The sequence below is a fragment of the Anguilla rostrata genome, chromosome 12, assembly GCF_018555375.3.
Source record: "Anguilla rostrata isolate EN2019 chromosome 12, ASM1855537v3, whole genome shotgun sequence".
Taxonomy (NCBI): Eukaryota; Metazoa; Chordata; class Actinopteri; order Anguilliformes; family Anguillidae; genus Anguilla; species Anguilla rostrata.
The window spans coordinates 7488084-7513672 of NC_057944.1; the positions used below are offsets into that span (position 1 = coordinate 7488084).

General features: G+C 53.0%; 1 protein-coding gene across 10 annotated transcripts in view; it reads left to right on the forward strand.

Annotated features, from left to right (window-relative positions):
• The window catches only part of LOC135235652 (BCAS3 microtubule associated cell migration factor-like), a 170077-nt gene that overhangs the window by 32112 nt on the left and 112376 nt on the right, over window positions 1-25589 (forward strand). For all 10 annotated transcript variants that reach the window (XM_064301346.1, XM_064301348.1, XM_064301349.1 and 7 more), the window contains exons 12-15: window positions 606-782; window positions 3345-3438; window positions 14385-14518; window positions 18530-18791. In XM_064301346.1, coding sequence (XP_064157416.1) covers window positions 606-782; window positions 3345-3438; window positions 14385-14518; window positions 18530-18791 — 667 coding nt within the window. The remainder of the gene's footprint in view (window positions 1-605; window positions 783-3344; window positions 3439-14384; window positions 14519-18529; window positions 18792-25589) is intronic.

The following is a 25589-nucleotide window of genomic DNA, read 5'->3' on the forward strand; positions in this document are numbered from 1 at the left end:
ATTTCTTGCCAATAAAGCAATTGAATTTGAATTTGAGTATTAATAATGTTATCGCTAATGATAACGTTAATGGTTATAGTACCAACATCTTCACGGTGACATTATTCTCTTAATTTCTCTCTCTTTAGCCTGTTTTCAATGAAGTCACTTAATCAAGCACAGGAAGTGATGTGCTCTTTCTTTTAAAGAGAACAAATGTCCAAAAAACAGCCTGCAGTTCCCCCATTTGACCTGGATTCCTTTCAATACTTACACTTGTCACATTTTTCTACACGTTTAAAGTCTGGTAACATGCTAATTTTACAGTCAACTACCAAAATAACAGCAATGCATTTATTCTTCAAACTGCTTGTTAACTTGGTACAATAGTACATTTTATAAAACTTCAAATAAGATGAAAGTATACATATTTTTAAAAGGGGTTTCAGTTTCAGATGGTTAGTTGGTTGTTGGTTAGTTGTTTCAATGTAAATGTAGCGTTTTCTGTGACTGTTATGGTTGCCATGGAAACGACTGTGTGAATGGGCTGGGTTTCCGGCGAGGCGATTTTTTGGGTAATGGCCGCCCCCTGTCCCGTTCCCCTCCCCTCCCCTCCCGTCCCGCAGACGCTGAAGTCGGGCCTGACGATGGTGGGCAAGGTGGTGACGCAGCTGGCGGGCACGCTGCCCGCGGGCGCCCCGGGGGAGGAGGAGGCCCCGCCCCACAGCGCCGCCGCCCGCCGGGGAGGCCACGCCCCCGGCGTCGTCACCGTCATCGACACGCTCAACGTGGGGGAGGGGCAGGTATGGAGCTTGCCCGCGATGCCGTCAGAATCACTGAGTTTGGGGGGGCGGGGTTTGGGGCTAACCCTCAACCCCCCAACCCCCCAACCCCCCCAACCCCCCAACCACCCCCCACCCCCCCTGCGCCATTGAAAGCCTGCTGTGTTGTGCACATAGCTTTTGGGGTGTCTGGAGTAGTGTGCATACAGGACTGAGGAGGCTATGAAGTCGGGGTGTCTGTCCCTTGTTGCTAGGGAGGCCCCTGTTTCTAGGGAGACGGGAACAAATAAGATAAGGTGTGTGGTAAGTCTGTCTTGTTAAAGGAAAAGACCAGGTATTAATATCATAAAGGTGTGTTGTTAACAATCGAACATTTATGCTGTTTTATTTTTTGGCTGGACCGCAACAGTGTCTGTGAATGTCTGTGACTGAGTGACTGTTACACCATTGGTTGGCCGAGTTATGAAGTTACACCATTGGTCGGCCGAGTTATGAAGTTACACCATTGGTCGGCCGAGTTATGAAGTTACACCATTGGTCGGCCGGCCCAGCCATATACTAGGTTCTGACCTGGTCTTGTTATACATACGCTTTGTGAGTAACCAGAAGCAGCGTCCAGATGTCTTCCTCTCTTGTAAAGTGTTTGATGGAGCGTCAGGTTCACGGACCATTTAAATGTGTTTAAAATGTGTCCACTTCTTCCACGCGAAGGGCTTCTCTCAAACAGGAGACACAGTCTGACTCTGAACCCAAGCGGTTTTCCTACTAATACGACCTGTGAAAATATATCTTTTTTTTTTTTCGCGTTTGTGGGAAGCGGAAAAAAAAAACTGTTGCGAGTAGAACCTTGCCCTTACTTTTAAAGAGCGGGGGCTGTCCCTGAACCCGGACCACACACACGCTCTCCCGCACGCAGCTCCGAGGTTCGGTTTGTTTTTCCTCTGGCCTGTGTATTTTCTCAGTTCTCAACTGGCCACTCGGAACTGTAGGTTTTAAGAAACGTTTTTTTAAATATGAATACATGGGTTTCGCAGCAAGGGCCTGTCTCTGTTCGTGTGCTACGGATTCTTCGCCCATCTCCTCTCTCTGGGGTCCGAACGCCTCACCCTCAGACCCTCTTCGAATATAACGGCCCGGCGCTAATGGCTAACCGGCTACTCTGTTCCGTGCTCTCGACAGTTTAAGTTCTGTTTCTCTGCTGTCGAAAGCTGAAACGTTCCAGTTCGATGCGTCTCGTAGCAAAATTCGCGACTGGCTCCAGTACCTTGGCGTTTGGACGTCCTGCGATAACATCCATAGCGTGTGTGTAACTAGAGGCGGGGGAGAGGGTGCAGGTTTTTGGGGTGTGTTCATACCCCCCCACCCCCCACCCCTCCACCCCCCACCCCCTCGTCTCTCGTGCACTGGGCCGAACATCACTTCCCAGAAGCGGCCTTGAAATAATTCCCTTTAAAGTGGGCCTGACCGGGGATCCCCCCTCCAGAGCCCTCCGGGTAATGGGGGGGGTCTGGACTGTGTCAGCGGGGCGTTTTTTGGGACCGAAACAGGCTCTCGCGTGAAACCCGACACACCCCCTGGCCCGTTAGCGCAGTTTGGGGCGGAGGGGTTACGCTCCGCTCCGGGGCTGTGAGGAGAGGGGAGCGTGTTTGGAGTCGCGGTGGGATTGGTGTGGGACGGGCGGGCCGCTGTGGTTAAACGCACGTATGCGCTGAAATCAACACTGATCTGTGACTGCAGTACAGTGACTGACACACAGGGGGCAGTGTGTACTGTAGGGATGTTTCCATAAACATGGATGAATACGTGTTTAGCCTAGACCCTCGTAAACAGTAGGAAGTTGTATTGGTAACTTTTATGTTGATACATATATGCACATACACTTACATACGCAGCTGGATATGTGCATGTGTTTTTCCCCAGTTATGGTCAGTAAGGACTCTGATGGGGAGGGTGTGTGTGTGTGTGTGTTTGCAGGTTATGTTCAGTGAGGACTCTGATGGGGAGGGTGTGTGTGTGTGTGTGTGTTTGCAGGTTATGGTCAGTGAGGACTCTGATGGGGAGGGTGTGTGTGTGTGTGTTTGCAGGTTATGGTCAGTGAGGACTCTGATGGGGAGGGTGTGTGTGTGTGTGTGTTTGCAGGTTATGGTCAGTGAGGCCTCTGATGGGGAGGGTGTGTGTCTGTGTGTTTGCAGGTTATGGTCAGTGAGGACTCTGATGGGGAGGGTGTGCGTGTGTGTGTGTGTGTTTGCAGGTTATGGTCAGTAAGGACTCTGATGGGGAGGGTGTGTGTGTGTGTGTGTTTGCAGGTTATGGTCAGTGAGGACTCTGATGGAGAGGGTGTGTGTGTGTGTGTGTGTGTTTGCAGGTTATGGTCAGTGAGGACTCTGATGGGGAGGGTGTGTGTGTGTGTGTTTGCAGGTTATGGTCAGTGAGGACTCTGATGGAGAGGGTGTGTGTGTGTGTGTTTGCAGGTTATGGTCAGTGAGGACTCTGATGGAGAGGGTGTGTGTGTGTGTGTGTTTGCAGGTTATGGTCAGTGAGGACTCTGATGGAGAGGGTGTGTGTGTGTGTGTGTGTTTGCAGGTTATGGTCAGTGAGGACTCTGATGGAGAGGGTGTGGTCGCCCACTTCCCAGCTCATGACAAACCCATATCCTGCATGGCCTTCAATCCAAGCGGTGAGTAAAGAACCCTCACACACACGCACACACACACACACACACACGCACGCCCACACACACACACACACACACACACACACACACACGCACGCACACACACACACACACACACGCACGCCCACACACACACACACACACACGCACACACACACACACACGCACGCACACACACACACACACGCATGCAACACACACACACACACACACACACGCACACACACACACACACACACTCTTTTGTATGTGCACGGCAGAAGTCAGTGCTCTCATTAAAGGAAAACTGCCTGACAAGGGTTCATTTTGGGCCCAGAATGATAATCTGCTTATTATTCATGCATATATGTCGTGAAAGAATGACTGGGCAAACAGACTCACTCCAGTGAAGCGCTCTAACGGTCTGTTGGGTTGTTTGGGTAATGGGCAAACAGACTCACTCCAGTGAAGCGCTCTAACGGTCTGTTGGGTTGTTTGGGTAACCCTACACTCGCTGATTATAAATGGGCCTCCTGTGCCTGTTCGGTGGCATGGCTGTTTTGTCTTCCTGAAAGTAACACCGATGTTTTTTTTCTCCTCCGCTTTTTAAAGTTGCACTGGAAAACAGCTGCTAAGTGCCTGTCGTGTAATAGATCATGGTATTTAAGTGGTGGAACCGCCCCCCCCCCCCCCCCTCCCCCCCCTCCGTGATGGGGTTAGGGTTGAGTGGTCCCATCGCCCTCCGGCAGACCGACCTGTGATGTGGGGGGCGGGGGGGGGGGGGGGGGGAGGGGGGGTGGTTGCGGTCAGTGTCGTCATGGAGACGCGTAAGAGGCGGGGTTCCTGGGGTGGAGGTCCTCATTGTGAGCGAGCTGCAGGTGCGCTGCCCCCGCAGGCAGGTGCGCACAGGGCGGGGGAGGGGGGGGGGAGGGGGCGGAGCCAGCCCGCAGGGGCGACCTCATTGGCCCATTGTGTGCGTCCGCGCTCGCTCCTGCCTGCAGCGAGAGGTGAGCCGGTTGGCGGACGGGACGTCCCAGGTAACGGGCGCGGGGACGCCCCGAAGGCCTGCGGGGGGGGGGGGCTCGGTTACACCCCCCCCCCCTTCACATGAGAGGAGCCGCCCGGGGTCCCGTCGCCCCGGAGCCAGGGCGGGGGTCAGAGGTTAAGGGCGAGACCCATAAGTCACTGCGCGTGAAGTCATCCGTGTCACAACATTGTTGAGGCTGTAGAAACGCTCCAGAGCGGAGCGTAATCCACTCCGAAGCCGGTGTTCGTGGAAACCCGAGGCGGCAGAACCGGCCGCGACCGGCCAATCGCTTCTTTCGGAGGTGTCCCTCCCTCGCGCTCCTGACCCAATGGGAAAGAGGAACCAAGTCTGGGAGTACCTAAGGGTCCCGTGGGGGTCCTCAGAAAAATTGGGTTTAGATTGTGATACATTTTGTTTGTAGTTTCAGGTTTCACAAGTTACATATTTCAGCTTACAGATGAAACGAACTGTTTGATTTTTATGTCTGTGGTAAAATTATGATCATTATAATTTATTATGTATTAATATTGTGTTACACGCATGTCTGATGTAGAGTTGTATTATATCGTATCCATTTTCCTGGTGCTGGTGGGTTAAATGGGTGCTGTCTGTGCTGGCTGCTGGATAAAGGTGCCTAAAATGGATGACCTCTGCCATTGGGCAGCCATCATAGTTATCATATTGGGTCATTTTGAGATGGAAAGGGTTTAATGAACCCCTTTGAAGCCCTGATGTAGGCTGCCTTTGGAGTAAACGGCGGATGGTAGTTCTGTGAATAATGTAGCGAGGCTGCTGCTTGTGTTGTACTCTCTCTTCCCTGTGGCCCGGAATGATCTGGCCGCGCGCTCCCGGAGGCCGGCTCTAGGGGGCGCCGTTGGTTTGCGTTTGCAGGTGCGTCTGCAGGTGGCCCTTTTTAGCGCGCGGCTCCCGCGCGGGGCGCAGAGGAGAGCCGAGCGGCGTCCGTGGGTCGCCTCTCCGGTTAGACGCTGCCGAGAAGGCCGCCTTTGGGAAGCTCTCGTCTCCACGGCGATGGAAGTCCTCTTTAAAAAAGAAAACCTTTAAAAAAAACGGCGACCGTTTCCTCTTCCTGCGATCGTCCCGCCATTTTTCTGAACGTGCTTTTGAGCTCCTGAGCGGCTAGCTAGCTGCGGCATGTCAAGCAGGGCCCTGAAAGTTCATACAGTGCATGTGGAGGTAAGAGCGGTTATCTGGCAGTCGGAGGGTTGCCGGTTCGATCCCCCGCCCTGGGCGTATCGAACCGTCCCTGAGCAAGACACCTAACCCCTAATTGCTCCCAACGAGCTGATTGGTACCTTGCAGCCTTTCACTGTTGGTATGTGAGTGTGTGTGTGAATGGGTGAATGAGAGGCATCAATTGTAAAGCGCTTTGGATAAAAGCGCTATATAAATGCAGTCCATTTGGACTCAGGCACATAAATGCTGCCACAGAGGGAAAAGCAAGCAGATGCTCCAGCTACGGCTGTAGTTTGTAAATCCCTGTCGTTGGAAAAAGGCTGAACAGTTTTGTGGACGAAACTCACCGAGACGAAACTGGAGAATTGCTGTACTTAGAAAGAGAGAGATCCCAGCTCTGCTGGCATCCCCCGTCGCCCCCCCCCCCACACGCCCTTCCCGCTGGAAACGTTCCGAGCCGACGGTCTCCCAGGTGACTTGCCGTGGGTAACCACGGGGCCCTGTAAACTTCAAAAAGGCCCGAAGCTCAACTTTCCACCTGTCGGCTCAGCGGGAGAATAACAGCACATGTGCACCGCCGCCCCATTTCACTCACACATGAATCCTCAGGGCCGCGGCGAGGGTTTGGAGTACGAGATCGGCTATGAAAAAGGGAAAACACTTATCCGCCAACAATCAATACCTGCTTCGAGGGGCTAATAAGGTCAGGAGAGACATTAAGTACTTTAAGTCTGACACACACATGCACACACACACACACACACGCATGCGCACACACACACACACACACACACACACATGCGTGCTCACAAACACACACACACACACACACACTGAATAGGAGATAATGTTAAAGTCTCTCTGAGGTTCAGCCTCAGAGACCTGTACGCGTATGTGTGTGTGTATGTGTGTGTGTGTGTGTGTGTGTGTATAAGTGTGTGTATGCTTTGCATGTGTGTTTTACCTCATCCCCTTCGGCAGCTAAGATTGGTTGGTTTTCTCCCGCCTTTCCCCCCCTGCTTCTGCTAGTTTATTAGGTAAGACGCCAAGATGAAAACTAAATGTCTTAAAGGGAGGAGGGGGGGGGTTGCAGTGCATGGTGTGTGTGTGTGTGTGGGGGGGGGGGGGGGGGCTGAATGCTCACTCTCACAGCTCTCCTCTCTCTTTGTAATTCCACTCAATCACAGAACTGATAAAGATCAAAGACCCTGCCTGTCTGGAGGGGGGGGGGGCGGGGAGTGGGTGGTAGATTAGCTGCAGATCCCCATGGCCCCTCCCATACACCACAGAGGGCAGCAGATACTGACCAATCAGCACTGACCACTGTACTGAGGCGCCTGCTCCAGTGAATTCTGGGTTGATGTCAGAGAATTTCAGCCACTTTGGAGAGAGCCAGAGACCATTACACCATTACTGAGACCATTACACAATTACTGAGATCATTACACCAGAACTGAGACCATTACTGAGATCATTACACCAGTACTGAGACCATTACACCAGTACTGAGACCGTTACACCAGTACTGAGACCATTACACCAGTACTGAGACCATTACATCATTACTGAGACCATTACACCATTACTGAGACCATTACACCAGTACTGAGACCATTACACCATTACTGAGACCATTACACCAGTACTGAGACCATTACACCATTACTGAAACCATTACACCAGTACTGAGACCATTACACCATTACTGAGACCATTACACCAGTACTGAGACCATTACACCAGTACTGAGACCATTACACCATTACTGAAACCATTACACCATTACTGAAACCATTACACCATTACTCAGACCATTACATCATTACTGAGACCATTACACCATTACTGAAACCATTACACCATTACTGAGACCATTACATCATTATTGAGACCATTACACCATTACTGAGACCATTACACCAGAACTGAGACCATTACTGAGACCATTACACCAGTACTGAGACCATTACACCATTACTGAGACCATTACACCAGTACTGAGACCATTACACCAGTACTGAGACCATTACTGCATTACTGAGACCATTACACCAGTACTGAGACCATTACACCAGTACTGAGACCATTACACCAGTACTGAGACCATTACACCAGTACTGAGACCATTACACCAGTACTGAGACCATTACAGCATTACTGAGACCATTACACCAGTACTGAGACCATTACTGCATTACTGAGACCATTACACCATTACTGAGACCATTACACCAGAACTGAGACCATTACTGAGACCATTACACCAGTACTGAGACCATTACACCATTACTGAGACCATTACACCATTACTGAGACCATTACACCAGTACTGAGACCATTACTGCATTACTGAGACCATTACACCAGTACTGAGACCATTACTGCATTACTGAGACCATTACACCAGTACTGAGACCATTACTGCATTACTGAGACCATTACACCAGTACTGAGACCATTACACCATTACTGAAACCATTACACCAGTACTGAAACCATTACACTGCTGTTCTGCTGGGAGCCCATGGACTACATGCTTAAGGACCAGTGCACTGTAACCCTGACTGTGTACTGTGAGGGTCTACAAACAGACCTCTCTCAAACACACACACCCACACACGTACAATACGGGTGACACGCACGCGCACACACACGCACACGCAGCACACACACACGTGCGCACACACACACACACACACACGTACACACACACACGTGCAGCGCGGGTGGCACACACACAGTGCTCAGCCCAGCACCCTGGTTAAATAAGCCCCATCTATGCAGAGGGCTGCTGATTACAGCCCTGTCCTCTTGACTACCTGTCATTTACTGCACTGTGGGCTCCCCTCTCTCATCTCTGCACGATCCAGCCACACTGTGCAGACGGTGCGCCGGACCGCGTTTGCTGCTTTTCTGCGGTGCGTTTGCGCAGCTGAGGATGCTGGGAGTTCCGCAGGCAGCGATGTTTCCCTCTGAAACACATTTAGTGAAATACAGCGCGTGTACGTGCTCGAGTTCACAGTGGTGTAAAGAAATGACGGAGTTTTTTTACCTCGAGGAATTCTGTTGGTGTCTTAGTCATCTCTGTTCTGGCAGCCAGTGTGCTGCTGGGCTTTTGAGTTCTGAATGTGCAGGGTTCGATTGTCCAAGAATACATTTTTTTTTTGTGTTTAAAAACTTTCTTGTGTTTATCTGTTCAAAACCACCAAACATTTCCTTTCAAACATAGCACTTTAAAAAATGACACGTCAGCCCCATAAAACCTCATTCAGTCCAGATTTAATTGATCTTTGTTTAACTCCAGTCATGGTGGTTGGAGGTACTTTGTGCTAGTGTGTGTTTGGGGGTACTTTGTGCTGGTGTGTTGTTGGTGGTACTCTGTGCTGGTGTGTCTTTGGTGGTACTTTGTGCTGGTGTGTTGTTGGTGGTACTTTGTGCTGTGTGTTGTTGGTGGTACTCTGTGCTAGTGTGTCTTTGGTGGTACTTTGTGCTGGTGTGTTGTTGGTGGTACTTTGTGCTGTGTGTGTTGTTGGTGGTACTTGTGCTGGTGTGTTGTTGGTGGTACTTTGTGCTGTGGTGTTTTGGTGGTACTTTCTGTGTGTTTGTGGACTTTGTGCTGTTGTTGGTGGTACTTTGTGCTGGTGTGTTGTTGGTGGTACTTTGTGCTGGTGTGTTGTTGGTGGTACTTTGTGCTAGTGTGTTGTTGGTGGTACTTTGTGCTAGTGTGTTGTTGGTGGTACTTTGTGCTGGTGTGTTGTTGGTGGTACTTTGTGCTGGTGTGTTGTTGGTGGTACTTTGTGCTGGTGTGTCTTTGGTGGTACATTGTGCTAGTGTGTTGTTGGTGGTACTTTGTGCTGGTGTGTTGTTGGTGGTGCTTTGTGCTGGTGTGTTGTTGGTGGTACTTTGTGCTGGTGTGTTGTTGGTGGTGCTTTGTGCTGGTGTGTTGTTGGTGGTACGTTGTGCTAGTGTGTTGTTGGTGGTACTTTGTGCTGGTGTGTTGTTGGTGGTACTTTGTGCTGGTGTGTTGTTGGTGGTACTTTGTGCTAGTGTGTCTTTGGTGGTACTTTGTGCTAGTGTGTTGTTGGTGGTACTTTGTGCTGGTGTGTTGTTGGTGGTACTTTGTGCTGGTGTGTTGTTGGTGGTACTTTGTGCTAGTGTGTTGTTGGTGGTACTTTGTGCTAGTGTGTTGTTGGTGGTACTTTGTGCTAGTGTGTTGTTGGTGGTACTTTGTGCTAGTGTGTTGTTGGTGGTACTTTGTGCTAGTGTGTTGTTGGTGGTACTTTGTGCTAGTGTGTTGTTGGTGGTACTTTGTGCTGGTGTGTTGTTGGTGGTACTTTGTGCTAGTGTGTTGTTGGTGGTACTTTGTGCTGGTGTGTTGTTGGTGGTACTTTGTGCTGGTGTGTTGTTGGTGGTACTTTGTGCTGGTGTGTTGTTGGTGGTACTTTGTGCTAGTGTGTCTTTGGTGGTACTTTGTGCTAGTGTGTTGTTGGTGGTACTTTGTGCTGGTGTGTGTTGGTGGTACTTTGTGCTGGTGTGTTGTTGGTGGTACTTTGTGCTGGTGTGTGTTGGTGGTACTTTGTGCTGGTGTGTTGTTGGTGGTACTTTGTGCTGGTGTGTGTTGGTGGTACTTTGTGCTGGTGTGTTGTTGGTGGTACTTTGTGCTGGTGTGTGTTGGTGGTACTTTGTGCTGGTGTGCTGTGGATGGAAATATGACTCACTGTTTGGCGAGGAAGCTTTGACACTCGGCTCTCAATCTGTAATTTGCCGTGTTTCTCTAAAGGTGGTTAAAACTGCAAAAAAAAGAAAGAAAGAAAGAAAGCACGGCATCTTGGGATGTCGGTGACTCAGACCGGGGCGGAGAACCCCGCATCCAGATCAGAGAGAGGTCGCTGTCAAGGTCTCCGTGGAAACGTGCTCCCAAACTCCCGTCCGCCCACGTAGACGCCTCTCCCGCACGCGGGCTGGGCCCCCCCCCCCACATAGAGCGTGGAATCTGGCGCCCTCCCCCCCACCCCCCATTTCACCAAGGACCGGCTCTCCGTCCTGCTGGAACCCAGACCCGCCACCCTGCTTCCCTGCCTGTCTGTAGGCGTTTGAACTGCGTTACATTTCGCAGAGGGAGGCGCCTCCACCTTGAGTCATGGAACAGTCATCCTCTTAGGGGGCTGGATGGGGAGGGGGGGGAGGGGGCGGTCGGATCTGAGTGCCTTTGCTCTGTGAACGGCCATAAAATCAACAGAAAGAACTTAAAAGAGAACTCCCCCCCCTCCTCCGCTCCCACCCCTCCTTCTCTTCAGCTGGTGAGATGGAAAAGGTTAAGTTTGTAGAAGCTTTCACTTGTAAACGATTAACAAGTTGTTGACCGCAGGTTGACCCGGGCATGTGTTTGGGGATGGGTGTGGGGGGGTGGCGGAGGGAGGTACACTCTCTACGTTTATGGGGAGGGTGGCCTTAGGCTGCTTTGATCTGCGGGTGCCCCCGTCAGAGCCAGATTTCAGAGTGGAGCTTCAGAGCCAGGTTTCAGAGTAAGGGCTTCAGAGCCAGTATTCAGAGTGAGAGCTTCAGAGCCAGGTTTCAGAGTGGAGCTTCAGAGCCAGGTTTCAGAGTGGAGCTTCAGAGCCAGGTTTCAGAGTAAGGGCTTCAGAGCCAAGTTTCAGAGTGGGGCCTCAGAGCCAGTATTCAGAGTGGAGCTTCAGAGCCAAGTTTCAGAACCTGAGCTTCAGAGCCAAGTTTCAGAGTGGAGCTTCAGAGCCAGGTTTCAGAGTGGGGCCTCAGAGCCAAGTTTCAGAGTGGAGCTTCAGAGCCAGGTTTCAGAGTGTGGGCTTCAGAGCCAAGTTTCAGGCCTGAAAGACCGCAGACACGGCCCTGAGCGTGACCTCATCCCTGCCCGTATAAATTTGATCAGAAGTGCGCACAGCTCCAGGATTCCCCCCCCCCCCCCCCCCGCCAGCCCTCTCTTTAAGAGCTCTTCCCCACGTGTTTATAATTTGAGATTTCCTTGTTTTTCTAAAGCCCGGGGGGGGCCGACTGTTGTTAATTAAAAGGGCTCTCGCACTGCCGAGCGACGGGCCGCTTCCTCCTTCGGTCTCCGCCGCCCCGGCTCCGCCCCGCTCCTGCCCGGAGAACCGCTCGCCCGTTTCCTGCCAGCGCAGCGCCCCCCCAACCCCCCCTCCCCCCCGCAGCAGATGGTTTGCGTTTACAGGGTTAGAAACGTGCGACAAAAAAAGACCAAACCGGAGCAATATATATATATATATGTATATATATATATGTGGGAAAAAAACATGAGCCACGGACATGGTTTCTTTGGCGAAAGACGTGATATTTATGGGGGTGATTAGTGGCCCGCGTGCGTGCGTGCGTATGCAGGGCTCACAGGCGTTAAATGAGAGGGCCTGAGCTGCAGCGTGTGAGCCGGCCCCCCCCCCCCCCCCCCCCCCCCAAAACCCGCTCGGTCACGCCCCTGCTCCCGGCTCTCGTGAATAGGACGTGTGAAAGCGGTTCGGTCGCTCGGCGACGCCGCGGCCGCGGCGGGAACAGGCGGCTCCTTGATGGCGTTTCCGCGGCGCGACCCGCCCGACGCCTCTCCGATGGGCCTCCCGTTTGGGGCGTCCCGCTCCGAGCACTGCCGGGTCTGGGGAAACGGCCCGCGCTGCCAGGGAGCCCGCCAGACCTCCACCGCCCCATCCTGAGAGGGGGGGGAGAGAGAGAGGGAGGGAGAGAGAGAGAGAGAGAGAGAGGGGGGAGAGACGGGAGAGAGAGAGAGAGAGAGAGAGGGGGGAGAGAGGGGCAGAGTGAATGAGAGACAAAATGAGAGGGGGAGAGAGAGAGAAAGTGAATGAGAGGGAGAGGGGAGAGTAAAAGAGAGGGAGAGAGGGAGGGAGGAAGCTCCCAGATAAACACGCCGCAGGGCCTGAACTCCTCATCGCCGGCGCTTCCGTCTGCAGCCTCTATAATTAGACGGAGCCCTTTTTCCAGCGTGTTCCACGCGGCTTGGCGCCTCCTTCTGAGGCCGGGGCTTCAGCTTTGCAGCCCGAGTCAGCTGTCTTGGCGGAGCCTCCTCTCCACCTCTTCTCTAACTGCTGCACCTCCTCTCCACCCGCTGCGCTCCTCTCCACCCGCTGCACCTCCTCTCTACCCGCTGCACTCCTCTCTACCCTCTGCACCTCCTCTCTACCCTCTGCACCTCCTCTCTACCCACTGCACCTCCTCTCTACTCACTGCACCTCCTCTCCACCCGCTGCACCTCCTCTCTACACACTGCACCTCCTCTCTACCTTCTGCACCTCCTCTCTACCCACTGCACCTCCTCTCTACCCACTGCACCTCCTCTCCACCCGCTGCACCTCCTCTCTACCCACTGCACCTCCTCTCTACTCACTGCACCTCCTCTCCACCCGCTGCACCTCCTCTCTACCCACTGCACCTCCTCTCTACCCACTGCACCTCCTCTCTACCCACTGCACCTCCTCTCTACTCACTGCACCTCCTCTCATACCCGCTGCATTCCTCTCTACCCACTGCGCCTCCTCTCTACTCGCTTCACCTCCTCTCTACTCACTGCACCTCCTCTCCACCCACTGCACCTCCTCTCTACTCACTGCACCTCCTCTCTACCCTCTGCTCCTCCTCTCTACCCACTGCACCTCCTCTTTACCCGCTGCACTTCCTCTCTACTCACTGCACCTCCTCTTTAACCGCTGCACCTCCTCTCTACCCACTGCACCTCCTCTCCACCCGCTGCACCTCCTCTCTACTCACTGCACCTCCTCTCTACCCACTGCACCTCCTCTCTACTCACTGCACCTCCTCTCCACCCGCTGCACCTCCTCTCTACTCACTGCACCTCCTCTCGTACGCGCGCCCTGGCGCAAACGGCAGAGAGTGCGTGTTCTCTGTAGCGGCCGCGCTGCGCGAAACTAAACTTGGCGAAAGCGGCGTGCGTAAAATTGGACACGCCGCAGAGGGACCCCGTCCAGAACGCTGCCTTTCTCCTCCTCCTCATCCCTCTCTTATCTGCTCCCCGCTTCTTGTAATCTGCGGCCACCCTGACCTCTGCTTTGCGTTCGACGGGCGGGGCCGGCGGCGGCGGCTTCCCGCTAACAGAACCCCGCTGCGCCCTCGACGCTCGCCGTCCCTCCGAGCCGGAGGACCGATTACCGCTGGCGATGAAGTACGGCCGCGAGATGCGGAGATTGGAAGCGTTCCTGATTTCGGGATAATTGGCCCTTTCCCTTCGCTTGAAAGTTCAGCTGCGCTCAACGTATGCTTTAGGGTTTATTTAAAAAAAACCAAAAAGACCAAAACGCATTTTCACAGGCATGGAGTTCAGAGTCTGCCCTGTTTTGCTGTGGTTTGCCGAGCGTGTTGTTTGGAGCGGGAACCGTAGTTTTTTTTTTTCTTCTGTCGTTTAAAGTGACTTCAAATAAAAAACGGAGAGATAAATTACCCTCCGCCATCAAAGGCTACACGTCGCTTCGGCTGCGGTTGTGTTAAAAACAGACTCTCCGAGTCCAGCTCTGCTGCTGCTGCTGCTGCTGTTGGGAGAGGGGGATTGTGGGAAAAAAATTGGCGAGCGGCTTGCGAAAGGATGGGGTGACGGCGTTTCAGAGCCGCGACGGCCCCTGATTTCGGGGCGTGTGTTTACCGTGGCGTTCGGGCGGGTGACGCTGGCGGTGCTGTGCGGGGGATTGTGGGATTGTTCGGTGGGGGCCCTTGCGGTGAAGTGAAGGTGCGTTTCCCTCCCCAGGCATGCTGCTGGTGACGGCCGACACGCTGGGCCACGACTTCCACGTCTTCCAGGTCCTCACCCACCCCTGGACCTCGTCCCAGAGCGCCGTCCACCACCTGTACACCCTGCACCGCGGGGAGACCGAGGCCAAGGTACGCACGCTACACACTATACACACACTACACACTATACACACACACACACACCCTGCAGCGCGGGGAGACCAAGGCCAAGGTACGCACGCTACACACTATACACACACACACTCACACACACACACACACACTATACACACTATACACACACACACAATATACACACACTATACACACACTATACACACACACACACACACACACACACACTCACACACACACACACACACGTATACACTCACACACACACACGTATACACTCACACACACACACACACACACTCTCACACACCTACACCTGTGCGCTGTACACCTGCCTCCCTTACTGAAACCCCTTTTTTGGAGGTATGCAGTTATCCTCCTCACCCCGCTCGTTTCTGGAGAGAAAAGCTGACCATCTCAGATGTTAGCTGGGATGGTTCATCCCTGCTGTGGTGATTGGATTTACCCTCCTGCAACAGTCCCAGGTGACTGGCCAAACCCTAACCGTAAATGTCTAAGCCCCCCCCCCCACAGTGATCAGTAGGCACCTGCCCCTGAAGCCGCAGGCTGCCCGTGGCGTTTAAAGAACGCCTGGAGAAGATCTCGCACGGCATGCTGGGTACATTCCCTGAACCACAGTCTGGGTTCACACAGATTAAAACTGTCCCTTTTTATCACGTTAAAGTCCATCTTTACTGTATATCACAGTCCCAAATTCACAACAGAAAGACACGGCCCACACTGTTTACCCCCGCCCCGTCCGCGGCGGCGTCGTTAAATACGCTCTTTCGTAAACGTTTACTTGGCGTTGTTTACCGTTGGACGAGTTGACGTTTATCTCCGTCAAGGCGTGCGGAATTGCAGTTCCGTTCCACAGGTGTGAGTTTGAGTTTCAGTCCTTTTCACAGTTAAGGGTGGGGTTCTTAGCGCAAAGTCGGCCCTAATGACCCAACACGCTCTAACCGAAAAAACGCTTGAGCAAACGAGGGGGGTAATCCTACGGTAAACTGCAGTAATCCTTTGACGTATTGGCCCGTCGTACGGAAAACCGTCTCTCTCCGGGAGAAACGCGAGAGAAACGCGGTCGTGTCGGAGTGTATACGGAAGAAATGCGTCTGGATTGGGCGACGGCGCGTCGTCGTCTGATTGGTCATGCCCGGTTGGGAATGTAAATATTGAGCTAATGGGTGTCACGACCACTGAGTTAGTCTAGTTAGAGACAGTAAAGCAGAAATCAGACGGCAATTTTGGATTCAGTACCAGACCATGTGGCCCAGCCGTGGCATAGGAGTGTAGCACAGTGGGTAAGGAACTGGGCTTGAAACCGAAAGGTCGCAGGTTCGATTCCCGGGTAGGACACTGCCGTTGTACCCTTGAGCAAGGTACTTAACCTGCATTGCTCCAGTATATATCAGCTGTATAAATGAACAAGTAAAATGTAGAAAAATTGTGTAAGTCGCTCTGGATAAGAGCGTCTGCTAAATGCCTGTAATGTAATGTAATAGAGCAGTGCCTCAACAGATCAAACAGCCAGCAGCCCAATGAATGGTAAATGGTAAATGGACTGCATTTATATAGCGCTTTTATCCAAAGCGCTTTACAACTGATGCCTCTCATTCGCCGGAGCAGTTAGGGATTAGGTGTCTTGCTCAAGGACACTTTGACACGCCCAGGGCGGGGGTTTGAACCGGCAACCCTCCAACTGCCAGACAATCGGTCTTACCTCCTGAGCTATGTCGCCCCCCTATGAAAGGCCAGCTTCAAGCTGAGAAGTTCACCTTAGAAAACTGGTCTTGAGATGACCCTACGATTCCTCAGTCTGACTCTGGCTGTTTCCCGCCTCAGTTATGAGCAAGTTGTACAGAGCTGAGAGGATATCGCTCTTGCAGGCTGATAGCGAAGGACCTAGCGGCCTGAACGGAAACCTGCGGTCCCCCACTTTGATCACAGACGCGTAAGAACCGAGAGATGGGTGTGTGATGGGAGGCTTCGCCTCGACGGCGCCAACGTGAGTCGACGGGGACGCGTCGGCGTGTTTGTTTGAGGATTGCAGACGGGGTTTGTCGTAGACATCGAGGCGAGGGACCGTGTCCGTGTGCACAGCCACTGCGCTGTGTTCCAAACACGCTCCCGCTGCCCGACCGTTGGGTTTACATTACATTGCATTACAGGCATTTGGCAGACGCTCTTATCCAGAGCGACGTACAACAAAGTGTTTAACCATAACCAGGAACAAGTATGAGGAAACCCCTAGAGAGAAGTACCGGTCCAAGTGCAGGGAACAACCGCATAGTTCAACTTGGACCCTGAAGGTTAAACTGTTTAACACTAACAACGAGAACGGCAACAACGCAGTCTATGGAAAAAATACAAGCAGTAGTTAAGACACACTCCCGTTGCCCGAGTGTTGGGTTTGCATGGCAGAAGTGGGTGCGGCCTGAGAGAGGCGAAGGTGTGGGGGGGCGCGTCCGGGCGCGTCTGCTTTCTCATTAACGGCCTGCATGTGTTTAGCTTAGCGGCTCCTCCGCGGCCAGGAGCTGCTTTGTTGATCTGGGAGGGTTTGTTTGGCTCAGCAGAGCCAATATTTATCCCCACGGGGAGAGCAATTCTCATGTAGCCTGGAAGTTCCGTCTCTCTTACACATACGTACACACACACGCACGCACACACACATGCACACAGACTCATACACACACACACACACACACACACACACATGCACACAGACTCATACACACACACACACTCACACATTACTACATTACATACACATTGCAACGCTCTACACACACACACACATAGCACAGACCTACACATACACAAGCACAAAAAGCTACACGACAATACTACACCCGCACAGTCACCACCCATGCACAAGACTCTCACACCAACAACTCCACACAGCACAGCACACACTAACACACTACAGATTCATACACACGCACACACTCATACACACAGGCACACACACACACACACACACACACACATTCACTTACACAGAGGTATCCCATTTGGCTTTTTTGAAAGCCCTTGTTGCACTGCCCAGTCCTCAGGGTCAGCGTGTGCTCGGGGTCATGTGATGCGGGTTGAGTGAGGCAGGACGGGTGGTGGAGACCTCCAGACCAGATGGGGGGGCTAGTTAGATCAGTCACCGGGTCACTGTAAGAGTGCTGCCTGGCGGTGCGTTAGCATTGGCTTTGATCTGACTTTGGAAGCAGCGAAAACCGCGGAGCGGCGGCCAGGAAGTGGCAGCAGGACGCGGAGCGGACGCTGGCGGCGACGCCGGTGGGCGGGGCACACGTGTGTGTGGGCGGACGAGGGTAGCCGAGGGCTTCTGGGAGGCCCACACATCTGCTTGCGTTGGCTGTACTATTCTTAAACGTTGGCCAAAGAAAGTGTCTGCCGTTAAAATGGTAGATGCGGACGAGCGGATGGCCCAAAGGCCTGGTGTTACAGACACTCCCAGAATGACCACAGCGTGACGAGGCCAGGAGACAAGGAGGCGCAAATGAAACAGAAGAAGTTTATTTAAACAAATAGAGCTGAGGGTGAATGGATGCGTGAATTCAAGAATGTGTGTGTGCGTGTGCGTGTGCGTGTGCGTGTGCGTGTGCGTGTGTATGTGTGTGTGTGTGTATGTGTGTGTGTGTGTGGAAAAATTGTACTTCGCTTTGGATAAAAGCTTCTGCCAAATAAATGCAATGTGAGTAATAATGTAATGTAATAAATTACGGAATGTAATGAAAAAGAGAAAAAAATGTCTGAATAAAGAAAACACAGACTGGCCAACTCCTAGGCCGTGAAAAACCCGCAGGGGTGCTGGCTCCAAAAAAAGAGGAAACTGCCTAGGCCTGGGCACCCCAGTCTTTGAAACGTGTGGGCCCTGGAAACTCCGATTAAATTGGGTGATACCAATCAGGTCTGGGGGCGGGGGGGGGAAACGAGGCAGACAAAAATCACCGATGAGAAACAGACACACATAACACCTGGTTCACCTCCTGCCCCCCCCTTCTCCCTCCGCAGGTGCAGGACATCTGCTTCAGCCCCGACTGCCGCTGGGCGGTGGTCAGCACGCTGCGCGGCACCTCGCACGTCTTTCCCATCAGCCCCTACGGCGGGCCGGCGTGCGTGCGCACGCACATGTCGCCGCGCGTGGTCAACCGCGTCAGCCGCTTCCAGAAGAGCGCCGGGCTGGAGGAGATGGAGCAGGAGCTGAGCAGCAAGCCGGGGGGCCGCTGCAGCCCCGTGCACCTGTCCAGCAGCCCCTCGGGTTCGCCCCTGCACGGTCAGCCGCTTCCTCTCTGTCACACACACGCACACACACACACATGCATGCGCACGCACACACACACACACACGCGCACACACACACATGCATGCGCATGCACACACACACACACACGCACACGTACATACACACACGCATTTCCTGCTGTCTGTGACATCACTTCCTGCTACCTGCAACATAACTTCTCGTTACCTGTAACATGACTTCCTGCTTCCTGCATCATTACTTCCTGCTACCTGTATCTTTACTTCCTACTACCTGTATCATTACTTCCTGCTACCTGTATCATTACTTCCTACTACCTGTATCTTTACTTCCTGCTTCCTGCATCATTACTTCCTACTACCTGTATCTTTACTTCCTACTACATGTATCATTACTTCCTGCTATCTGTGACATCACTTCCTCCTATAGGCAACATGACTTCCTGCTTACTGTATCATTCCTTCCTGCTTACTGTATCATTCCTTCCTGCTACCTGTATCATTACGTCCTGCTACCTGTATCATTACGTCCTGCTACCTGTATCATTACGTCCTGCTACCTGTATCATGACTCCAAACGCAGTCCTGTGAAGGCTTGTAGCTGGTAGAGTAGCGCACAGCGAGGCGGGGCGGGGTCAGCGGTGCACTTTCAGGGGGGAAACGCGCGCCGTGCGGCAGACCTGTGAGCCGTCCCTGCCTCCTGGGGGTCGCGCGTCTGGCTTTCACATCCCCTTGAAAGCGCCGCCGTTAAACCCCTCCCCCCCCACCGCGGAGCGTTTGAATCTCTCCACGGGACGCGGGGGGGGGGGGGGGGGGCGAGCCGGTCCCTCTCCAAAGAGCTCTTTACCCCGGGACCGTTCCTCAGACATCCTGCTGGTAGACTCATTCACCCCCCCACCCCACCCCCAACGCCCCCCCCCAACAGTCTGTTTCTGTTCATCCCCTCACACGCACTCTCAAAATCGATTAATACCCCCCACCCCCCCATCCTAAATATGACATTGGGCCATAAATTCAGAGCCGCCGGCTGGTTGCGGTCGCATCCCCCCCCCCCCACCCCCCGCTGACGGTAACTCGTTTAATCGCTATTAAAGCCGGTTCCCCGTTTTTCCGGTGATCGCCCGTCCAACGGGGCGACCGTTCGAGCGGTGGTCATGCGGTTCCTGTGCAGGAGCGGTTTTTACGAGCTGTCCCGCGTGACGGAGATCAGCTGACCGCCTTCCCGGGACGTCACGTGCAGTCCGAGGTCCCCCGAGCGCGTCAGCTCCAGAACTTAAACGCTCTTTCTTTTTTCCTATTTTCTTTCAAGCTGAACTTTCCAAATAGCCGCGCAGATCGGCAGGCCAAAAAAAAAGTGGCATTCGAGCGAACGCTTTTAAGTGAATGGACATTATTGATAAAAAATAATAAAGAGATTTCTGAATTAACATTTCAAACAAAGGGCAGTTTCAGTCTTTCGGATTTTTCTGGCCACGTTTTCTTTCACCGGAGGTGCCGGAGGAACTGGGTTGTTTTCCAGCCTGGGGACGGCGTGACAGGGCTGCACTCTCTGATTTGCCGTGAGATCTTTTTTTGTGGCCTTAAATTAGGCTGGAGAAATCAAACGGTGCATTCGAGCAATCTCAGCAGCCTTATAATTATCGCTGTGACAGCGGAGTGGTTTCATGGAAGGAACAGTGCGCATCTTTCCAAACTGTCAGAGTGTGTGTGTGTGTCTGTGTCTATGTCTGTGCCTGTGCCTGTGTGTGTGTGTGTGTGTGTGTGTGTACGTGCATGCGTGTGTATGTGTGTGTGTGTGTGCATGTGCGTACCTGTGAGTGTGTGCATGTGTGTGTGTGAGTGTGAGTGTGTGTGTGTGTGTGTGTTTACATGCATGTGTGTGTAGGCACATCAGAGTACCAGCCTACCACTGCCTGTCTCACCCGCTCTGTTGTTGGCGCCACTGTCGTCGAGTAGACCACTCCATCATCCTCAGCGGGCGCATGTGTGGGCCCTGGCTGGCACCATTTTGCTTTTCCTTTTGAACCTCTGAGGTTAAGACTGTAGAACGAAGAGTGAGGGGCAAAAAGAGCTTTGCATGCTATGATGTCACAGCCCCATTGTGACGGGGGGCGGGGTTTACTCTGCAGCCTCTGTCACGGGAAAACAAAGCAGGTGAGACGGAGGCTGTTAATTGGCTGTTGGCAAAAGGCCTCTTCCTGTGTGATAAAATACCACTTCTGTGTCATTAGAAGCTATGTAAAGCTTGTCTGGGTTTTTGCTGTTTTTATTTCCTCCTTTCTAAAAATGGCCTCTTTCTTGTCTTTCAGTAATATAGGTATAAATACCCTTCCTCTTCAGCACAATGCAGCAGCTAAGTGCTGGTGTGTCACGCCCTGATAGCGAAGGAATGGCCTGCTATAAAGAGAGGCCACACCCCCTCCTTTCCTGTGTGTGACTTGGAGGGGTCTTTGTCCACCCTGGGCTTTTGGCCTTGGCTGCCAATCCCATCCTTTCCCCTTCTCAGAACTGCCTCCACCCCATCTCACCCGGTTACTGCCCCACCCTCTATCCAGCTCAACTCACCCCAGAGTCTCAGCCCAACTCACCCCAGAGTCTCAGCCCAACTCACCCAGAGTCTCAGTCCAACTCACCACAGAGTCTCAGCCCAACTCACCCCAGAGTCTCAGCTCAACTCATCCCAGAGTTCCAGCCCAACTCACCACAGAGTCTCAGTCTAACTCACCCCAGAGTCTCAGCTCAACTCATCCCAGAGTTCCAGCCCAACTCACCACAGAGTCTCAGCCCAACTCACCCCAGAGTCTCAGCCCAACTCACCCCAGAGTCTCAGCCCAACTCACCCCAGAGTCTCAGCTCAACTCACCCCAGAGTCTCAGCCCAACTCACCCCAGAGTCTCAGCTCAACTCACCCCAGAGCCTCAGCTCAACTCAGCCCAGAGTCTCAGTCCAACTCACCCAGAGTCTCAGTCCAACTCACCCAGAGTCTCAGCCCAACTTACCACAGAGTCTCAGTTTAAACGAAACTGAAGTTTCAGACCGAAAATATGGCCGTGGTGTGAAGGTGAATTTCAGTAGTGCAGAACCGCCTGGTGGTACTTCATATCACTAAAGAACAATGCTGAGGTCACCAGAGCGCGTGTGTTTGTGTTTGTGTACACGGGACACAGCTGAACAGTGGGCCATCGCTGTGCTTATCCCTCCGTCCTCCATCGTACCCTAACACAGCTCTGAGCAGAAACCCCGCCTCAGATAAACCCCTAGGCCCTGCGCTCCGTCTGAAGGTCCCCGGGGCGGAACGAACGGGGGGAAGACGGTGCGTGCCTGCGCGCGGGTCTGCTGCGGTCGTCCGCGTTTGAAGTGCGCTCGCGGTCCGCCTGTTTTTCCAGTTGAGAGGAGGGGGCCCTGCCGTTTGAGGCTCTGCTCGGAGTTCCGCTTCCTCGCCGCACAGCCAGAGCGGGGGGGGGGGGGCTACGTGCAGTACCACGTCTGTCCTGCGGGTGGCGCTGCATTGTCAGGTTTCCTGGCAGGCGAGGTCTGGCTGCTCTCCTCAGATGCCTCCCACTGAATGTGATGAGTTGCTGCTGCAGATCTCCCCCCGCAGACCTGGAGCTGCTCTGTAATTTGTACTGGCTTTTATGAATGACCTTTTTATTAATTTTATGAATGACCTTTTTTTAAAAAAACAATTGATGATGTAGAGTTATGTTATGTCATGCTTTTGGCCTTTTTTAAAAATTTTTGTAGATGAAGTAATTGTACGACTGCAGGTAAAATCTGTTTGATTTGTTGGTTATTTTTAGAATGAACTGCAGAAATGGGTTTAAAAAAAAAAAAAAAAAATTTTTTCTGTTCCTTCAAATTCTACGGGTTGTAGCTGTAGAACAGGACGTGACGCTCTGTTCCTGAGCCTTAATGGTGTGGCACTGAAGTGCAGCCCCTACTGTGCCAGCGTGCCGTGCTGAGTGTGGCGGGGGGTTCCCTAAGATGGCGCTTAATTAGCCATGGCATCACCCAGGGAGGGAGGGAACTGTTCGGCGGGGGGTAGTCCTCATCTCATTGCACGAGAGCGCCCCCTCTGGTCGGCCAGGCGACTGCAGCCGGCCTACGGCAGCAGCACAAAATCAGCGCAGCGCTCTGGCGGAACCGCCATGGAGCTCGGCTGGCGGGCAGAGAGATAAGCCGTGCCAACCGGCTGCTCTTAACCGCGTTCTAATGACGATAAATTAAACGAGCGAATGAACGAGCCGTTTGAGCGGCTGCGCAAACTCCGCTCCGGAGCTCGGACCGCTTTCATGTTCTATCTTCGCGGCGGGACGCGGCGCGATCCGATCTACCCCTCCCCGACCCCCCCCCGCCGACCCCCGGGAAGAAGCTTCCAGAAAGCCCGGGCCGCAGACGAAGGAGCTGTTTACTCTGGAAATTAGCGCTCTGCGCCGCTTGGGCTCGCAGTAAAAAGAGTAAAGTGCACGTTAGCGCTGGAGACGTGCTATCGGGCTGCGGCTCGCTCTGCGGGGCTATTTCCCTCGGTCCTCGGCACCGCAGAACCCTAAACATCGTTACTTTTATTGTGACTGTAACCCTTTGATTTTTCTAAAATTACTACATAGGAATGAGAAGAGGGGGAGAGAAATGTTGTTAGCAGTCCACGTGCTAAAAGTCAGTTTCGCTAACGGCGGTTTCTCGCGCCGCGGTCGTACATGGGAACGCTTTGAGCTTGCGCCGCGTAGCTTGAGAAAGTGTTTTTCCACCCAAGAGTCTCGAGGGAGGCCGAGAATACCCCTCTTCTCGCCGAAAGGGAAACTCGTTTAACGCAACTTTAAAAAAAAAAAATAAATCTAGGCCCGAGCGCGCTGACAGTCTGTTTTAGCTGTCAGCGGACGCAAGCCCGTTCGCGGCTGTGTGCAAATGCTCGCGTTTGTTTTGTTTGAGAAAGGATGTTCCTGCTCTCTCACTCCCTGAATTTCTCCGGGTGACAGGACGGATGATCTGGCTAATGGCCGCACTTTTGCCGATCTTTCCGTTTATTTTTCTTTCTTAAACTATTTTTTTTCTCAGTTTAAAAAAAAAAAAAAAAGAAAGTGTGTATATCGGACGAAACATATTATATCTCTCTTCCTTACTCTTGCTGCCTGCGCGTCATGTAAAATTAATTTCGGTCTGCTGTATTGTAAGATATCAGATGATTTAATTATACAGTCTTTTTTTTATGAGGTAATTTGTTTTCTTTTTTTGGCACGACGTTAGCATTCTGCTAGCATCTGAGAGAGAGCGCTAGCGTTCTTGCGGTGCAGACGGACGGGAGGTTTGTTTGAATTAGACCCTGTTCTTTTCGCGGCCTCTGGGCTCACCGCGCGAATGATGAATGTTTTTTTAACGCACGGAGCCGGTCCGTGTGAGCGCGAGGGTTTTTTTGGCAGCGTAAAGACGTTACGTTACGTTTAAATCTGTTTACTCTTGGGGGTCACGAGCCAGAGCTATTTGAAGTTACGCTACGCGCACTATGAGATGTAAATTACAAACTCGGAAAACGCGCCTGCCGTTGGGCTGACGTTTGAGCTGGACACGAGATATTTTAATTGGTTGAAGAAGCTGAAATGGAGATTGATGTAGGAGCTGCCTGGAGTTACCTCAGTGGTCGGGGCGGGGGGGGGGGCAGGAGTCTGGAGGGGGAAGAGCAGACTTGTGTTCTCAGAAGTTTGAGAGTGCATGCAGTGAATGTGGAGCTTTTTTTTTGGGGGGGGGGAGGTACATTAAGAAATCATGGCATAGTCCAGGCTGTTAGAACAGCACTTGTGGAGATGGAGATGCCTCTGCCCATTCTGTTGGCTGATAGAGGTCCACGGATAAATAGGAGGTTTTCTTTTTTTTGGGGGAAATGACCAGGAGAAGGTCGGCACTGTGTGAAACCCGCACAGCTATAAATAAATAAACGATTGACGTCTTTGTAGCGGACGGAGATGGAGAAAGCCGGTTTGAGACACCCGGTGTGTGGGGCGGGTACGGCTGTACAGTAACCCCGCTCGCCCCCCCCGAAAGTGGGCGGGGCCGGCTCGGGGGGGGTGGGGGGGGGGGAGAGCTCGGCCTTCACCGCCCGGCTACCTGCCCCTGCCCGCTGATGGCTTTTCCACAGACGACCCCCTTTCTTTTCGCAGACGACGCCGCGTCTTCTGAAGTTTTTTTTCTTCCTTTCTTTTTGCGCCATCTGCATTTTATAACGGTCCCTTTAATTTGTTTTGACTTTGTCCCCCGGGATTTCTTCTGTCCCGTGCTTTCTGCACCCCCACCAAAAACCGTTTTATCATGTCGTTTCCTCTGGTCATTTTTCCACTGGACGGGAGCGCTCGTGAGAAGGAGAGCTGTGGGAATTCGTGCGGGCTGAGCTGACAGAGATCCCCCCCCCGTACCCCCCCCCTCACCCCCCCAACCCCCCCTCGCACTGTAACATGCCTGGGAAACTTGGAGCAGAAAGAAAGTCCCGGGATGAATGAATGAAGCCGTATGTACATCAGCGTGTCCCCGCCCCCCCCCCCCCCCCACCCCCCCCAGTGCCAGGCCGGCCGTGAAGCGCCGTACCGCCACCGCCTCGGGTCCCGCGACCCCGCCGGCCCTCCCCGCGCTCGCGAGCCGGCCGCTAGCCGCCGGACTCCAAACGCCAAACACCGGCGAAGTGGCGCTCGGTTAAACTCCTGTGGCACAGGTGAGGGTGGAGGAGAGAGGAAGAGTGTGCGGTGGACGGGGACGGCGGAATAGCAAGTGGGGGAGGAGTCGGCGGGGGGGGGGCGGGGGTTAGTCGGGTGGCCGCGGCGGCGGA